This window comes from Achroia grisella, unplaced genomic scaffold, assembly GCF_030625045.1.
Source record: "Achroia grisella isolate CSIRO2021 unplaced genomic scaffold, CSIRO_AGI_Agris_v1 utg1244, whole genome shotgun sequence".
Taxonomy (NCBI): Eukaryota; Metazoa; Arthropoda; class Insecta; order Lepidoptera; family Pyralidae; genus Achroia; species Achroia grisella.
The window spans coordinates 482,363-501,629 of NW_026712605.1; the positions used below are offsets into that span (position 1 = coordinate 482,363).

Sequence of the window (19,267 nt, forward strand, 5' to 3'; positions counted from 1 at the left end):
GGACAGACAAAAAAGATGGATGGATTTTGTGAAAGATATTTAATGAAGGTAGGTCAAATCATATCTGAGCTTACTCTTCTTTTATACATATCTTTCACACAATGCATTTATCTTTTTTGGCCGTGCGGCCGATAGGGATCAGTGGAAAATAATATAATACGCCTACACTAAATAATGGAAGAATAGCAAGGCAATAATGGATAATTATAATAATTATTGTAAACCTATATAATTTATCTGTTTCAATTAAGAATTGTTACTAACCGATCTACATAATATACCCATTTAAAATAATATATTTAAACGGTCTGAAAAATGAACCCCAGCAATAAATTAATATGTAGCTTTATAATCTACTGAAGTAATTAATATTTATCAGTTTTTTGATAAAATAATGTTACTAACATTTTCAACTGTTATATCTTGTGGCTAATATTTTGAATACAAGCATACACAATGTCACGTGGTATCGATATTGTACTCATCATATTTTATGGAATATACTTCAAATTCAAATTCTAAATATCTTTATTCATGTAGGTCTATTACAGACTCTTATGATATGTCAAATCTACCGTCAGTTTGGAATGATTTCGAGATGAGAAGAACTGACAAGAAACTCAGCTCGTATTTTTTTTTAGTGTTGTACATATTTACAATAATACTATTTCATTTAAATTCAAATTTGGGAGAATAGAGTGACCACCAGCGTATGCTATATAAAAAAATAAAAAAATCTAATCAATGTTCGCAACCCGAACAGACTAGTCCCCACAAGCAGCACCCGATCAGATCAGCCTAGAGGAGATTTATATACATTTTGACAGGAAATAAATAAATAATATATGTAACAATTTAATATAGCTATTAAAACCTTGAAGTCGGCGTATATATTCATACAAAATTTTTGACAATCATGTAAATGTGTAAAATACACATAATATGTCGATTTTGCTATATTTTTATTGTTGATTATTTCTAAATATCACTACGTTAAATTATTGTGCTTGATTATTGATTTTGTTTTAAATATTTTTGCGCCTGGTAATTCCATTTTGTGCTATAAAGTAAGCAATAAGCGATGTGGTATCTGACCTTAGTCGTTGCATTGGAACAAATCATATAATTCTTTTATAATATACATCTCATACGATTAACACGTTTAAGTAATTTTTGTGCATGGTCATTCTGTTTTGTGTTGTAAACTAAGCAGTGTGGTATCTGGCCTTAGCCTAATGTGTTGGAACAGATCTTTTTCTTAGTATTGCTACAAATAACTTTTTTTTTAAATTTTGTACATCTAAGAGGTCTTGTAATATGGCTGTAATATTGTAACCATGTTACTAACAATTCTCAATTCTATTTTGTATTATGTACGGTCTATTTAACTGAAACAGACTACGTACGAACGACTTGCAATTAACTTATATGTATATAAGACTTAGCTTGCGTCTGGATTTTAAAATAGGTACTTACTAGAGAATTGCAAAGTAACGAATTTTCAATTTTAATTCGTTATAATTGAAAATTGTTAATAATATCGGTACATAATTATGTTTAATATAACAATATTATATGTAATACATCAAAACAGTGTTTATGACAAATATTAGCCACTTTCAACGTATGAAATGCGTGTTAATACTTGATTAATTCATATTGAAACAGTTAATATTGCGTTCTACAAACACTTCAAAGCTACAAATACATTAGCTGCCTCGAAAAAGAACGGTAATTTCGTAATTTATTGTCATTTTACTTATTACGAACGAAAATATTCATGTATTTACCTAATTGTCTAGTGACAAACGATATTGTAATGTACGGCGTTGGAAAAGGACAAAACATCCGTTCATTAGCGAGTATCGCGTGATGATCGACCAATCAGAGCTAGGTCAGTTTAAATACACGATTTCAATTGGCTGCCCGTTTTACGGATGTTTTATATTTAAATAAGACCGAACGGATATTAAGGGAATTAAAATAATCTGTTTGTACTAAACTTTGTACATATTATATTGTGTGTTGACGTAAGGGTCTTAAATCTATACCCGGGTCACAAGTTCAGGGAACTGCTCGGAGTTTCCCTCTCTGCCCCACGAGGGACCCGGCATCCTCACGGTGAATCCATGGAATGCTATGTTTGATTCAAATAATATCTTAAATGTACGTAGGCGTAAAGAATATACCGGCGGGAGATATTTTTTTTATTACAATACTTCTATCACCTGATACTACTCATACTGATATTGTAATTGTTTCCATCAGGCGGGAGTTAGTTATCGTTCACCCGCTCCATAAGTCCTTCCGCGGGTTTGGAGTGCCATCTGCGCTTTCCCCTATCGTCCAGTGAAGCAGTATAGGCCAGCAGCAGCCAATAACATTAGAGTAGTCGAAAAAAAACTGATATTGTATTTAACAGACGGCCTAAAGTAGAGTTTACTTGTATTTTTTTTAATTAGGACTGATATAAAGTACCTATAGTTAACCGTAAACATTAACTCATTTTAATAACAATCAATATTGATAAAAAAATATTACTGCCAAACTCTATTTGCACTCTATTGCTGTTAACGACAGTAGGGAAAAATTATAATATAAAAAAACACGTTCATAAGCGTCTAAAAAGTTCCGAAGCAGCTAAATTATACTAATAAATGATTTTTGAATTTGTTATAAAACTATACTTCTGTTATGATTTTTAGACCAATTAGATATCAATTCGCAAATACTGTCGGGTACTGATATAGTATCGAAATTTTGGTGGCAAAGGCAGTGCGGCAAGAAGTTTCCAGAAAAACCCACTATGGAGAATTGTTATTCGTATAAGATAAACTAAAGAATATACTCACAATGTCGAGACATTATAGACGTACCCACGAGAGGATGGGAAGAGGGGGGGAGTACCTAAACACTAAAAGTTGTATGCGAAAATGTGTTTTGAAAAACCCGCATCATGGTCTATGAGTTGCGGGACTTGCCCCCCTCCTTAAATTTAGATGAAATATTTAAATGTTTTATACAATTAGTATTAAGAAACGTTCTTCCAGTCTTTACTAATAAGATCTTTATGTGTATATATTATTGAAGATGTATAAATGTATATATCATAGACTACTATGACCCAATCACCAGCAATGTTTTATTCAACCATAGAGCAACTATGTAATTGTTTTTTTACTGTTACTTCCGTGTAATTACACTTTATTTAGAACTCAATATTGTAATAATTAATTTAAACCTACTTAAAATAAGTATTTCTTTATGTTAAAGACATATTAGAAGGCTATGTAGCTTTTCTGTTTGTAACAGATAAATATTTAATCCTGTATTCATAAAAAAGTCAACATCTATTAAACCTATTTTAGTTATAGAAGAAGCTTTTGTCCTTTTCTTTCTGACTATTTTTTTTATTGGTTTTGCTCACTTTATAGTGTGATGGGGACCTGGTGGAAGATGATAGGGTGAGCATGAAATTTGGTTGGTTCGCTCATTGATTTATAATTTAAGAGCCACGTTCATGTCGGTGGAGCTCCTGCCACTTCCAACGATCTTCCATCATCATCTTTTAAATGATACGACACGACTCCCAATTTTTTTTAATAGGGGTAAGACCGAGGCATAGTTACATTAAGCAATGATGTAATTGTGCCTTAGTCTTCTCCCCCTCTCTTCTCTCTTCACTTTTCTATTTTTCTTCATAATTCTGGCTTCTGAAAAAGTGACAAAGTACTCAGTAATTAAAATAGGTTTGTAGGCTTTATTTTTTTATAAATTAGAGGCAAGGGTTTCCTATCCTTGGTTAATAATGGAAAATGATATAACTTATTGTATATTATGAACATGTAACGTTAACTTATATTAGGCCTTATCTATTAATGAGGCGTACGAAACGATATATACTTAGTTACAAGTAAATTGTTCAAATAACCTCGAGCTTAGAATATTGTAAAATCAAATCTAGCAAATGTCCTTACTTAAATTATTATTTTTTAATTATATTGTATATAATGTTACTATTAATTGACCATCCATGTACACTTAAGTAATTTATGTACTTAAATATTGCAAACTACTTATAGTAGATTAGACCGAAATTGTACCTTAAATATATTATTTAGAATCTCCGCTTATTGATTTTCAGTTAATAAAAATGTTTTTTTTATTAATAAATAACTATTCTTTTTCTTAGATGGTCCTTCGAACCGGATTGTTACCGGTTACTGCCCGAATATTCTAGTTATGAATCATTGAACTATGGGAAAAATTAACGTGAATTTAAAGTTTTAATAAGATAATACTGTACCACGAATGACTCAAATCGTAGAACTAAATATTCAATAATTGTTATGAACAAATAATTTGTGTGTCATTATATTTCTCAGAACCTTGTCTTGTAAGTTTTAAACGTATCAATTACAGTAAGTGTAACGTATATGAATAAATTATTCGTCCTACAGCTGTCGCAACTGAAAAATTGTCCTGACCCTAATGGTGTACAGCGGGCGAAGCTCAAGTTTTTATTGTGAGCAAATATCCCATCAGTCATTCGTAGGCATTTCTTGCAGGAAACCTTGCATTTTATACGATAATTACATACGTAGCCGTTTCATTCAGGGGGACGTCACATTAATTATTCAATTGCTTCCCCGTCGCTGTCTTTCGTTTCGTAATCGGTGCGTGCGAGCGGGACAGACAGTGTTTTGACATGTAAAGTTCGGAAGTGAAGACAATAAGTTTCAGTTGCGTGTTGGACGCGAAGGGAGGCGGTCGGCCCGCCATGCCATTTAGACTCAAACCACTAGCAGAAATGCTATCGCGAAGGCACAACTTTCGAATAATTAAAGACAAATCGATTAGTTAAAATAAAAACAAAAGATGAGATAATTAAATTTGCAATCGACGAATTTTTAGTTTGTTTTCACATCTGTTTACGAAGGTCGCGTGGCCTTCAATCGATAAACTATTAATTGCCTCGGCGTGTGATTGCCAGTGACCTGTAGACAACTGGACGCGTGTTTTCGATATATATTATGTTTTCTATAAGTGCCAATCTGAATTATAGCTATACCATATTTTAAAGACAGTGTTCAAATTTGCCGCCGAAGAGATTTGTATATAATTTTCATCTTCATGGAATATGGGCATCTGTTTAGACACTGGTGAGTAAATATTTTGTTAAATTTAATATTATTATAGAGGTGCTTTGTAAAAAGTTGTCTGCGTTGGTACCTTTGTCTATAACTATTTCAGCCGCCAAACAGCGTGTTGTAAGTTGTGGTTCGGTTAAATCGTGAGGTAAAAAAGTGAAATTATAAAGATATGGAGGTATGACCTCTTGGCAACGTATAATTTGTATCACTGTCGACACATAAAATGTTTTGCCGTAATGTTGTTCATGTATAAAAGAGATAATTACCACTTACCGTCAGCTTATTCACCGTTTTATAAGTTCTGTGGGTATATGTAATGGTTAGTAGCACAGAGAATCCCATGTTGGGCGCCAATTTCATAAACTTACTTTATTCCGGTTTTTTCTTTTCTTTAAGGCGCTTTTATTAATTAATCATAATCATAATATTAAACAATTCTTCATGATTGTTTATAGAAGCGAATTAAAGAAGGCTTCATTAGGAATGTAAACTAATTAAAATGGACATTAAACCTATGAAGCACAGAAAACAATTTATTGTTTACGGATATTAAAGCACGGCTCATCGAGGTTACTAGTTACTCGAGACCTGGTAGCTACATTACCGAATATAAGGCGATTCAAAGAGTGAACGGTATCTTCAATAGAAGTAGATAGAACATGTTATAACCAGTATCTTGGGTAAACTGCCTCCATGTGCCGCGATGGATAAAATTACGGTTTTTTAATTGACATGTAATTCTATGCAATAAAATACAAATATTTTTATAATAAAATAAAAGAAATATACAAACCTAATTACATGATGCATAAAATAGAGTAAATCCATTTTTAAAAAAGAAACTTTTTAACTACCTACTGAGTCGCCAGAATGATATAACTGTTTGGTGTTGAATTTATTATATTCATATATGTATATATATATATATGTATTATATTTTATATCTATCGTGTATATATTATTTTATTTTATGTATATTTTAGTTGTATATTATATTTATATATCTACTATATAGTTTTTATTGTCACAGTTTTTCGCCACTACTGCCCTACAACGCTTTCTATTTGTACCTAAAGGTTAGCTGGTAGAGAATGCCATATGGCATTAAGCTCGCCTTTTGTACACGTGTTTTTGTACAATTAAAAAAAGAAAAAAAAAATATTTTTATTATTAGTGCTAGTGGATGTTTTAATTTTTTTTCTGATATCATACGCGTGGTGGAGTGGTTGTTATTTAATTGAGACATGAGGTTTGAGTCTCGTTCTGTTTAAATTAGAATCATTAGGAGTGTTCCGGATTTCATTGGATATTATTTTTAAAAGTATGCAGTAATACTTTTTTTTTGAAGAAAATATAATATACCCTTTTTTTGCTAAAACTTGTGTTATGGGTATACCAGATAACTGATACAAATACACAGATATAGTTTTTTTTCGTAAATTCATACATGTTACACATACAGAACACCCAGACCGACATAAACAATCATACTCATGAGTACAAATATTTGTGCCGTGCGAGAAATCAAACCCGCGACCATCGGAAGTAAGGCGGTGTCTTAAACCGCTAGACCACCAAGGCCGTCTACCTATTATAGTATATTTTCTTACCTAAGGAATATTTCTTTTTGTATGAATATACGAGCTATACCTAAATACTTAAATATTCATTAAATAATTCATATAATTATACTGTAATTTATACCTAGGTACTGACTTCTTCCGTGAACTTGTTGGCAAACAGTTTGTTCTTCTCTGTCCCTAATATTTGTTGTATTGTTTTTTTACCGACCGTGAGGCAAAACGAGGGCGCTCGATCCACTTGTTAGCCTTGCCTATTGACATACACCTATTGTCCAGTACTTGTCTGTCAAGGTTTCCTATAGAATCTATAAATATTTTGGACAATCGAACACCATAGAGTAATGCTAATTTGTTATATAAATCCTAGGTGCAGGCAGCCCGTGTCGGGCTCGTCCTCTTAAGAGGAGCATTATCATGCCGGACATATGGCTAAAGGTATAATGGTTATAAGGCCGGTTGCCTTGCGCCGATATATTTGTGATTTATTCCTCTTTACAGTACGATACTCCCCTTACAATATCTAAAGTATCTGATACTTAAATCTAGAGTAGAACATATAACAGCCTAAATTTACGATATTTACGACGTATTACGACAATTTACGATAAAAGAATAGCTTAGTTTCTTGTTCTCAACTGACGGTAGATTTGACATATCATAACAACCTGTAATAGACCTACATGAATAAAGATATTTTAATTTGATTTGATATTTTATTCATGATATAATAATATCGTACACAATGATATATTAAAATAACATAACAAAAGTCCTATAGTATTCAAGAAAATGATTGTGCCAAATAACCATATTTATCAGGCCGAAAAGATCGCTTTGAACGAAAAGTGCTAAAATCTCGACTTCTGAGATTTTAGCACTTTTTCGTTTCGTAGGTGTTATATATTTTTAATATCATATATATGCTGTAGAATTTATTCAGTATTTTGACGGTCGCGATTGTCTAGCGGTTTAACACACTTGGATTGCTTCCACAGTACAAACATTTGTATTAATTTGATAGTTTAAGACGTGGTCGCTAACTATGGGCCTCATGAATAAGCTCAGAGTCACTCAGAGGGTCAATTTAATGACGATAATAAATAAAGCATTTGTACAACCCCTTCTATTATTTTTTTTATTTTATTAATAAACTAATTAATAATAGTAGATTATTTAAGATTAAAAACAGATAAACACGACTTAGCTTGAAACTATATGGCGCTGTGTGAATTGTTCAACGATATTAGTATTATTCTATATACTGTTTTATATTCTCCCTTTGATGGGGTGATAGACTAGTCTTAATTATTATTATTTATGTTCTACGTACAGAACAAAACAATGATGAGCTGGAGACAACAGGCGGGGAGCGAAGTCGCCGCGACAGCGCGTGGGTCGCCCGCGCCACGCCGCCCGCCGCCTCATTTCCCATGCAGAACTCCAGCCACGTCAAGTTCGAGCCGCCCAACGTACCCGTCATATTCGTATTGGGTAAGTTTCGCTTTATTTTTTTTTCCCCTTTTATTTGTTTCACAGTTTTTTTTAATATATTTTGATTTATTTTAAATCTTAGGCTCCCGCTGCGATTTGAAACAGGGGAAGTTTTTAATAGAAGTTTTCACTGTAGGGATATATATTTATTATCTCCTATTCTATCCTCCTATCCTATTCTATATTGAATTTAAAAATGAATCTATTATATTAGGTCTTAACATATGAAATTGGCGTTTTGTAAGGAAGTAACCGAAAGTCGATTTCTCAAAATGTAATATATTTATTTAATCAACATTACCATTAGTACCATTGTTATTTATGCACTTTTGCCATCTCATTTTTTTTTATTGTATTAGGTTGTTTGGGCTTTTGTCAGATGTGTAGCACCTGTAGCACTACGACCTACATAGATCTATTGTGCTCGCCCTTTTCAAAGTTCGCTACCTAGACCCGTCAGGGACAAGAATTGAAGGAAATTCTTAGGAGCGATCGTTTTAATCTCCTCGGGAAAGAGTGTAAACTTTCCAAAGGAGATATTTCGTTTATGCATGAGTGGGCTACAACCACATAGGATGTGAAGCGGCGTTTCCTCTTCAGTTTGGCAGAATCTGCAGATGTCCTGTGAGGGCCCTAGTCATCATGCATATGTTGTTTTTACTCATCTCGTGCCATCTCATAGGTAGTTCATTAATCTTTTGAAATTGGAATTCCTAACCACTAACCAAAGAGGAGATATTTGAGATCAATGTGGCTAGTATGACAAAACGTCAATTTCATATGTATGTAATATTATGTTATCTGTGGTAATAGTAAAACATGTATGTGGGAATGAGGATTCGCGAATAACAGGATGATTATTTTATAGAACTCCTTTTATTTAAATTACAAAAAAAAACATTTACTATGATACATGAAACGACCTAACTATATGGCAGTCTACGAGGAAGAGAGCGATGCCCATCCTCTTTTTCCATTCATTCCTTTCTCCATCCATTCACTCTTTCGTTTCTATCCATTTGCTCCTCTGTTTCCATTCATTCATACTCATTCGTTCCCATTCGTTCATACCGCCAAGTTTCAAATCCTACAACTCGGCCATCCTGCATTGGAGCCTGACCTCAGGGTCCGTCTTTCACTCTACAATTCTTCTAACACACTCTTTTCATACACACCTACTACACACTAAAGCAAAATATAGAATGAAAATACAACTAAACACCTTAAATTAAAACATGACCCTTCTTATAACATAGTTACACAACTTTAACATATTACACAGTACAAAAAATAATAATAATACACAAAGAAAAAAATACAACTGGTACAGTACCTATACTCCTATAATCAAATACAATATAAACTAAGTACTAAAATAGGTACAATCAAATAATCCTTTATCTTCACCATAAGCTAATACTAATGCCTCACAAGGTCAGCCATCAACTTAATTTGAAAATTACAATAATTTGGTAAGTAAATGAGTTTCAAGAACTAACCTCTGGCCACCTCTTCATATAGTCTGCTGAAGTGGACGTCCTCATAGGTCCCTCAGAAGCAATATCGACCTTCAGTACATCATAGCGGTCTCTGCCATTGACTTTAACAACTTTATAAGGTCCTAAATACCTTTGCTTTAATTTCATATTAGTACCAAATTGGGTTCTCTTGATTACTACATAGTCACCAATATTATGTTTAAGGCTTTCCTTGCGTTTTTTGTTATAATTTCGCCGATTTTCATCTTGTACTTTTAAAATTTGTATCTTAGCCTGTTCTCTCGTTTCTTCTCTATTTGTCACAAATTCGTCTCTACTTTCTTCTAGTAATAAACTAAAAATATTTAAATCCTCTTTTTGTTTCATTTTTACACCCACCATTAACTCATAAGGACTGGTTCCTATACTTCTTTGATAAGTACTATTTAGAGCCCTTTGAACTCTACTCACATGCTTATACCACTGACTTTTATCCTCTATGCACAGTTTCGTTAAGACTGACACCAAAGTACGATGAATCCTTTCTACCTGCCCATTTCCTCTGGGTACTCCAGTGGTGATAACAATATGTTGGATATTCTCATCTTTACAATAGTCATCAAACTCCTTGCTAGTAAAAGCCGTTCCTCTATCTGATATAATTCGATCTGGGTTTCCAAAAGTCTGCTGATGAATAAGTAACTTACTTAATGTCTCCTTAGTAGTAGTTGTCTTCACTGGAAAGAGCCAAACAAACTTTGTAAATGCGTCTACAATTGTTAAAATATAATTATACAATTTTGAAGTCTCTGAGAGTGGTCCTATGTGATCAATATGCAATGTACTAAGTGGGATAATGCCCTTCTCTATGGAATTAAGAAAACCTTCTTGTTTTCCTTCTTTCTTCGTTGCCAACAAACATGGTACGCAGGTTACAAGGAAGTTATCTATTTTAGAAGATAAATCTTTTATATAATAATCTACATTTAACATTTCTAACATCTTTTTCTTGCCAAAATGACCATTCGAGTGAATTGTTTTAATAATTTCCATTTCTAATCCCTTGGGAATAAGTATTTGTCCTTGATCACCCTTGTATATGATTCCATTCTGTTCATAATAATCTTTGTAAGGCCTCTCCTTAATTATATCTGAAATCGCCTTTATACCCTCATCTAGTTCCTGTGCTCTCCTGATTTGATCATGTAACCCTCTGGTAACAACAGTAACATAAGGATTGCGACTAAGAGCATCAACATGCCGCATCTGATTCCCTTTTCTATGCTCCACCTCATAATCATACTCTTGTAATAACAATACCCATCTTGCAACTCTAGTTGATAAATCCTTCTTTTTTAATGTCATTTCAAATGCTAAGCAATCAGTAACAATCTTAAATTTTATGCCAAGTAAATATTTCCTGAATTTTTTAACACCCTCTATTATGGCTAATGCCTCCAGCTCATAACTTGTGTATTTCTGCTCTGCATCTGAGGTTTTACGACTTAGGTAGTACACAGGGTGTAAACTCCCATCATTAGAATCCTTTTGAAATAATATTGCTGAATAAGCCATGATAGATGCATCTGTATGCAATTCGGTATCGAGTCCTGGGTTATATAATTTTAATACTGGATTTTCAGACAACAACTTCTTTAACAATTTGAATGCAATCTCCTGTTTTTCACTGAAAATAAAATCATTATTCTTCTTTAATAAGTCTGTTAATGGTCGTGCTATAGAAGCATACCCTTCAATAAATTTTCTAAAATAGGATGTCAATCCAATGAAACTTTGAATCTGTTTTACCGACTTAGGTTGCGGATACTTTAAAACTGCTTCAACTTTGTCTCTACACGGTTTTATTTCTCCATTTTCAATTTCATAACCAAGATATTCCACCTTTTTAGTCAATAAGTCACTTTTTCTCCAATTTATATGTAATCCATATTCAGAAGCTAATTTTAAAACTTCACGAAGTCGATCTATGGCTTCATCATATGTGTTTGATAATATTATTAAGTCGTCAATAAAAATTAATAGAAACCCCTTTGCTATAAGCTCTCTGAAAATAATAGTGATAAAACGTGTGAAATAATTCGGACATATGGACAAACCAAAAGGTGCTCTCATAAACTCATATTGACCATTCTGTGTCACAAAAGATGTATACTTTGTACAGTTACTATTTATTTTGAGATGAAAAAAGCGTCTTTGAGATCCAATTTACTAAAAATCGTGTATACAGAAAGCTTATCTAAATGATCTTCAATGATTGGTAGAGGCAACTCATCCCTAACAATTTTTTTATTTATTTTACGGTAATCAACACAGACTCTTATACTACCATCTTTTTTTCTAACTAATACTAATGGGCTTGCATACTCTGAAAAGCTAGGTTTAATAATACCATTTTGTAACCACTCACCAATTTGTTTATCAACTGCTTCTTGTTCCTTATAGGCTAGTCTACGCGGCCGCTGTGCCACCGGCACATCGTCGTTCAGGATAATCTGCATTTCAAATGGTGCCTCCTTGGTTTGTAAGGGCTTATATTGATCCACTATAAGCTGAGCTGTCTCCATAATCTGAGGATTTGGTACATAACTAACCGGTTTGTCATCTGTAAACAAACAATGCACATTCCTCGAAACTACATTTACCACACCTTTATCGAAAATAACTACCGCATTTTCCAAAAATGGTTGACCTAGGATCACTTTGTAAGGCATTGCATTTGTTGGTACAATATAAAACAATAATTCAAAATAACAATCATCAATTTTTAGTACTGTTTGAAATTTTCCTATAGAGTAAACAGTCGACAATCCCAGTCCGTGCAACACTATCTTTTCTTTATTCTAGGCACTCACATTTAGTTCGAAAAATACATCTGCCGACACCAGATTTACGTCACTCCCCGAATCAATTAAACATTCGATTATTACGCCATTTATCTCCAATGTTTTGATTGAACTATTTCGCTTCGTATTCATGACGGTTTCAAATTGACAGTTCCCGAGCGAATGACATCTGTCACCACTGTCAACATTGCTGCCACTACGCACGTCGCCATTTTCTATGTTCGCGTCTATGTTCACACCGTTCACACACATTGATCGTCGTTCCGGTCGGTCTTCCGCTCCCGTCGTAGGTGAAGTGATTGAGATGCACTTATTGTCATTCCCAATCGTATTTGAATTTCTTTCGACAAATGCAGCTCTGCAGTTCGACGAAATATGGCCGTATGAATGACATTTGTAACACTTAACTCCTTTCGAACATGTTGTCGCAATATGACCATTTTCACCACATTTGTAGCATTTTCTGCTGTCTCTGTAATGTTCTTTCGTTACTATGGGTTTTCTTTCCCTTGTAGTTACGTACATCTTTTTCTTCATGGATTCGTATATCACTAATTTTTCTTTTAACGAGGCATAGGTAGTGACCCCGTACAACATGACCTTGTTTATCTCATCATCTATAATACCGTCTGTTATGTACTGAATAACACAATAATCAGGTAACTTGCCGCGCTTGCCCAACTCCTTCATTATCAGCATATATTCATAACAACTTTCGTTTTTTCCTTTTTTCCTGTTGGATAAGATTTCGTGCAGCTCTTTCAAATTTATGCTATCAGGAAACTCCTTCATAATAGCACATTTTAAGTCGTCATAAGTTTTGAATGGTTTCTCCGACTTTAACCATAGTAATGCGTTTCCGGCTAACGATCTCCTCGCCAAAATTAATTGCTGTGTAGCACTCCAACCAAATATTTCCGCGTTCTCTTCTATCTCCTGCGCCCACCTCGCCGCCGTTATAGTCTTATCGGTCCCGTTGAATACCGGTAAAGTTTCAACTGGATGCCACGCCGCCTCGCGAAATGCACGTTCCATCTTATTTTCGTCTTTAGACATTCTTTTTGTAATTTAATATAATCTTTAAATACGACGTGTCCACCTCGACATTCGTATTCTTCGTCCGCGTCACCGTCTGTACCGCGCCGCAATTCGGGTACTTCCGTCTTCCATAAAAATCCGTTAACATCCAAGTAATCTTTGATCCTCTATCCCGGACGAGCCCCCAAAATTGTGGGAATGAGGATTCGCGAATAACAGGATGATTATTTTATAGAACTCCTTTTATTTAAATTACAAAAAAAAACATTTACTATGATACATGAAACGACCTAACTATATGGCAGTCTACGAGGAAGAGAGCGATGCCCATCCTCTTTTTCCATTCATTCCTTTCTCCATCCATTCACTCTTTCGTTTCTATCCATTTGCTCCTCTGTTTCCATTCATTCATACTCATTCGTTCCCATTCGTTCATACCGCCAAGTTTCAAATCCTACATGTATAACCATATTTAAAAAGATTACGAACTGTTTCTTGTCAGTTCTACTCATCTCAAATTCATTCCAAACTGACGGTAGATTTGACATATCATAAGAGTCTGTAATAGACCTACATGAATAAAGATATTTTGAATTTTGATTGCTATCATCTCTAAATATGTACAATTATGAAAAATTACGGGATCTTATCACGTTTTATTTATTTTTATTGAGTTCCCGTTATTTCGGCAGTGTTTCAACCGTCATGATCACGGGTAAACTGAACAGCTGTTAGATGGCAAATAAAATCTTTTATGGGCAGACATATTAGTCTTTCTTCAAACATTTTCGTTTGTTGCTACTATTGAAACTCGCTCGATATTCATCTCGGTAAACTATACTCACAGTATCTTCACGTACAGTTAATACTCTTTGTAATCGCTATTTTTGTTTTTGTTGAATTAAACCATTCACTGGATTCCAGACATAGGAGCCTATAACAGTCTTCCCGACTGAAATTTTTATATTTCTATATGGCTATTATAGTCGCATATTTAACAGAAATAAGTGAGTTGGCTTCTGTTATAGTACATGTTGCTTTCACGTAAGAGAGTGTGTAAAGTCGAACAAAGAATATGAAAAAGAACCCAGGCCCTGCATGTCATGCATACTATTAGGTTGTTCGGAAAGTAATTTCGTTTTTTCCTAACTTGGGATTTAATTGTATTTTTTGCACTCAACTTCACACTTAAGCCGTATAATTTTTATATGCTTTGAGAGCTCATATAGCAAGGCTGGTGTGTGAAAAATTACAATCAATTCTACGCAGTAGTTTTTGGTTGGTGCCCTTTTAAATATGTAGAGGAATAAGCAGCATTTTCGACATATCTTACTGTTTTACTACAGAAAGGGCAAAAATACTGTTCAAGCCAGAAAAAAATTGACCGGTGTGTGTGGAGAAGATGTGTTAACAGTACGCCAGTGCCAGAACTGGTTCGCTAAATTTCGATCCGGCAATTTTGATGTCGAAGATGCACCACCCTCGGGAAGGCCGGTTGAAGCTGATAAAGCCACTATAAGAAATAATTGTTTTTTAATATTCGCCCACGCAGCGCTACTTGTCACGTACCTAATATTTTTTGTCATAAACCTAGGTCGGTCTATGAAGGCAACAATTTATAGTTACGGAATTTTAGGCAAATAACATAATTTTTACTGGATTTACAAACTTTCAACAAGGTAAACTACGACAATACATAATTAAATACGTACTAGGTAAACCTAGTATTGTTTTATGACTATTGATCCAGTATCCACTATACATATGATATACTAGCAGTTACCCGCGAGTTCATCTGCGTGGAATTTCAGTTATTTAATTATTAAAATAACTTCATCCGCGTGGAAGCTATGTGCAAGTGAATGTCCGGTCAAAATCGATAGAGGTGTTTCAGAGATTATCAAGAACAAACAGACTGACAGACTTTTTTAAAGTTCAAGTTTTATGTAAATATGTATTTTCATATGCTTTCAGTGAAAAGTTGATAATTTGAAAGAGCAAACTGACTTTTTTAGTTATTTGTGTAGATATATATTATTTCGAATTTAGTTACCTACTATTACAGGAAACAACTCAAACTCAAAATGATTTAGTTATTTTTAAATTTTCGTGTTTAATATATATTACCCGGGTCTTAACACTAGATCAGTGTCAGGTCAGAATTACTTATTCACATAGGACCTTTCGGTCTCTTATGCCCTTTTTTAACCACTATCCCTCCTAGTTCGGCTAGTTACTCCAATTGAGAAGAACTGAAAAGAAGCTCAACTGGTCCATTTTTATGTCATTCATTCATTCATAATTTAAGATCTACGCTCTCATCGGTGGATCTCTTGCCACTTTCTGCGATCTTCCATCGTCCTCATAAAATGTTGATACGATACGACTCCCATTTTGTTCTTAATTTGTCTGATGTAGTACCTTGGTCTTCCTCTCCCCCTTTTCCTTCTATTTTACCCTCAATAATAATTTTCATGACATCATCATGCCGTATTAATATGTTGCCTTTTATATGTTATTCATTTTTGATCAGTGTCAATAATTAAAAATTGTCATTTGTGTGTACATAGGCGGTCCCGGGAGCGGGAAGGTGACGCACTGCGATAATCTGATGCAGGAGCGGCGCGGTGTGGTCCACATCAACATGACCGACCTCCTGCAGCAGTACGCCATCGGCAACGGTACGTACCATCAAATACACCAACTAGTTGCTACAAAAATGCCTTGAAAACATTGCTTTCAGCAATAAGGCCGCCTAGTGTAATTGTGTAGGTGTTCTTAAATATATTGTTTATTAGCTGGGCTCCCGGTTTCACCCTCATGAAATTTATAGCCTATGTGTTAGTCTGATGTATAAACTATTGTTACTGGCAGCTTGTCTACCATTCTTTTTAAAAACTTCATTTTTTTTTATATCTATTTTTTATACGTCACTTTTGACTAACTAATATTGTTTTGTTACTTCTCGCTGTGAGCCCTTTTGGGAAGAATACACTTTTTTACTAGTATTTGGTTTTTTATTAAAATAATAGTTGTGTACCCGCTCGCAGTAACAACTATATTATTGTAAAGTTTCATTAAAATCCATTCAGTAGTTTTTGAGTGAAAGAGTAACAAACATCCATTCATGTATCCAGTCACATAATTCCGCGTTTACTATATAATATTAGTAAGTCTCTTGTTTACTCTATGTTACAAATAAAATATTCTATTTATCTATCATTTTTACGCCCTAGCAGTAGTAGTGTAGTGATGAATACAATTCATCACCAATCCTATTCATCACAAGAAGCGAGAGGCGATTAGAAGAACTAAGTGCACACACACGTGCAAGAACAGGCTTTTGCGATGTAAAACATACTATAACAAGCCATCTGGTCGTCATAGTTATAGTAGACTAAACCTTACGAGAAGAAACTCTTACTCATTAATAGAACGGTTGCAGTGTTTGTAAGAAATCTCCTCCGAAACGGCTTGACTCTTTTGAAATTTTGTGTGTATGTAAAATAATCAAAAGTATGTTTTGTGCGGTGATCGAACCCGCGACCCTTGGACCGCGAGGAAGTATGCTAAACTCCTACACCATAGTGGTCGTCATTATTATAAATTAAGCTAATTACTCACTAAAAGCATTTATTAGTTTCACGGGGTACACCATTGTGAGGTACTTTTTCACGCATACCTTTCGTGCAAACAGCCGCTGTACAAATACATAATCACGACAATATATTGTTCCCAGCAAATAACTGTATAGAAATTATTGAATTAGTTACTAGAATAGAATAGAAAGTATAATGGAAACGAAAACAATATCATAATTGGCCGTGCTTTGGAATATAACGTTTTAACACACAGTTACACTTCCGTTGGTCTCAAGTTCAACACAAACATTATATATTAGCTGTGCCTGCGGTTATAGCCTATATGTTATTCTGATGTATAAGCTACATTACTATAAAGTTTCGTCAAAATCCGTTCAGTAGTTTTTGCGTGAAGGAGTAGGAAACAACCATCCATACTCACGAACTTTCTCACTTTATAATATTTCTAGGTTTTACACACGGCTTCACATGCATTTTTTGTTTAATAAAAAGTGATGATGATCGGTTCAGTAGTCTTTGCGTGAAAACGTAACAAACATCCCTACTTTTACATTTATAATCGACGACGACCACGGTGGTCTAGCGGTCTAGCACACCGCTTTACGACCGATGATCGCGGGTTCGATTCCTCGCACGGCACAAACATTTGTATTCATGAGTATGATTGTTTGTATCGGTCTGGGTGTTTTCTATGTATAATATGTGTGTATTTACAAAAAAAATATCTATGTATTATGTATCAATTATCTAGTACCCATAACACAAGCTTTAACTAGCTTAACATGGGTCTAGATGGGGCTGTGTGAATTGTCCTGAGATTAAATTATTATTATTATTATTATATTAGTAATATTTAATGGATTAAGATAATATTTACCTATAGTCAAACTGAACGCAAAATTATAAAAAAAAATTTCGACCACTGGGCGAGCACTAGTATTAATTAAAACACAAATGGGTCTAGTATATTTACCGCATGGTGTTATGACGTTTACACATTGATTTTATATTATATTATATTATATTATTACTAGCTGTCCCAGCAAACGTTGTTTTGCCTTAAAATAAAAAAAAAATTTAGATGGGGATGGACTACCCCTAACATTTAGGGGGATGAAAAATAGATGTTGGCCGATTCTCAGACCTACTCAATACGCTCACAAAATTTCATGAGAAACGGTCAAGTCGTTTCGGAGGAGTATGGGAACGAAAACTGCGACACGAGAATTTTATATATAAGATTATTATATTAGTAAGGATTACTATAGTTAAACTGAATGCAAAATTATTTAAAAATAATTTCGACCACTGGGCGAGCACTACTATTAATTAAAATACAAATGGGTCTAGTATATTTACCGCATGGTGTTATGACGTTTACACATTGATTTTATGCTAATAAACCCCATATGTTTAAGCTTGTATACAAGTGACTGCAACTTGCATGTCCACTGTCAAGGTCAGCAGTGTTTTTGTTACGGAGTTAGTTAAATATCGCCCTTATATTTATGATTCTAAATTGTATTTTGCGGAACTATATTTCTCTTCTTATGGATGATAATGGAATAGTGCACCCGCCTGCGCTAACGGTTTACGCTGGCGGGATACCAGTGGAGGTCAATGATATGTTACATCGCTAGCAGTGACAATTATATAGGCGATGGTTAGAGATAAATAATTTTAATATATGAATTATATTAATAAAATATATAATAATAATATCTCAGGACAATTCACACAGCGCCATCTAGTCCCAAGCTAAGCAGAGCTTGTGTTATGAGTACTAGACAACTGATATAAATACATGGATACATTTTATTTTTGTAAATAAATACATATACATAGAAAACACCCAGAGTGATACAAACAATCATACTCATGAATACAAATGTTTGTACCGTGCGAGGAATCGAACCCACGACCATCGGATAGTAAAGCGGTGTGCTAAACCACTAGATCACCGAGGCTGTCAATTATAAAATTTTTCAGTGGTTTCTCCAAACCCTATGCTATTAAAAATGCTTCAATGTAAGTTTATTTTAATAAATTATTTTCTAC

General features: G+C 34.1%; 1 protein-coding gene across 1 annotated transcript in view; it reads left to right on the top strand.

The window, feature by feature from the left end:
- The first annotated feature begins 5,140 nt into the window (after positions 1-5,140).
- The window catches only part of LOC131854709 (adenylate kinase isoenzyme 5), a 42,218-nt gene continuing 28,091 nt past the window's right edge, over positions 5,141-19,267 (top strand). Inside the window, exons 1-3 of the mRNA XM_059205849.1 lie at positions 5,141-5,162; positions 8,069-8,227; positions 16,178-16,288. Of these exons, the coding sequence (XP_059061832.1) occupies positions 5,141-5,162; positions 8,069-8,227; positions 16,178-16,288 (292 nt within the window). The remainder of the gene's footprint in view (positions 5,163-8,068; positions 8,228-16,177; positions 16,289-19,267) is intronic.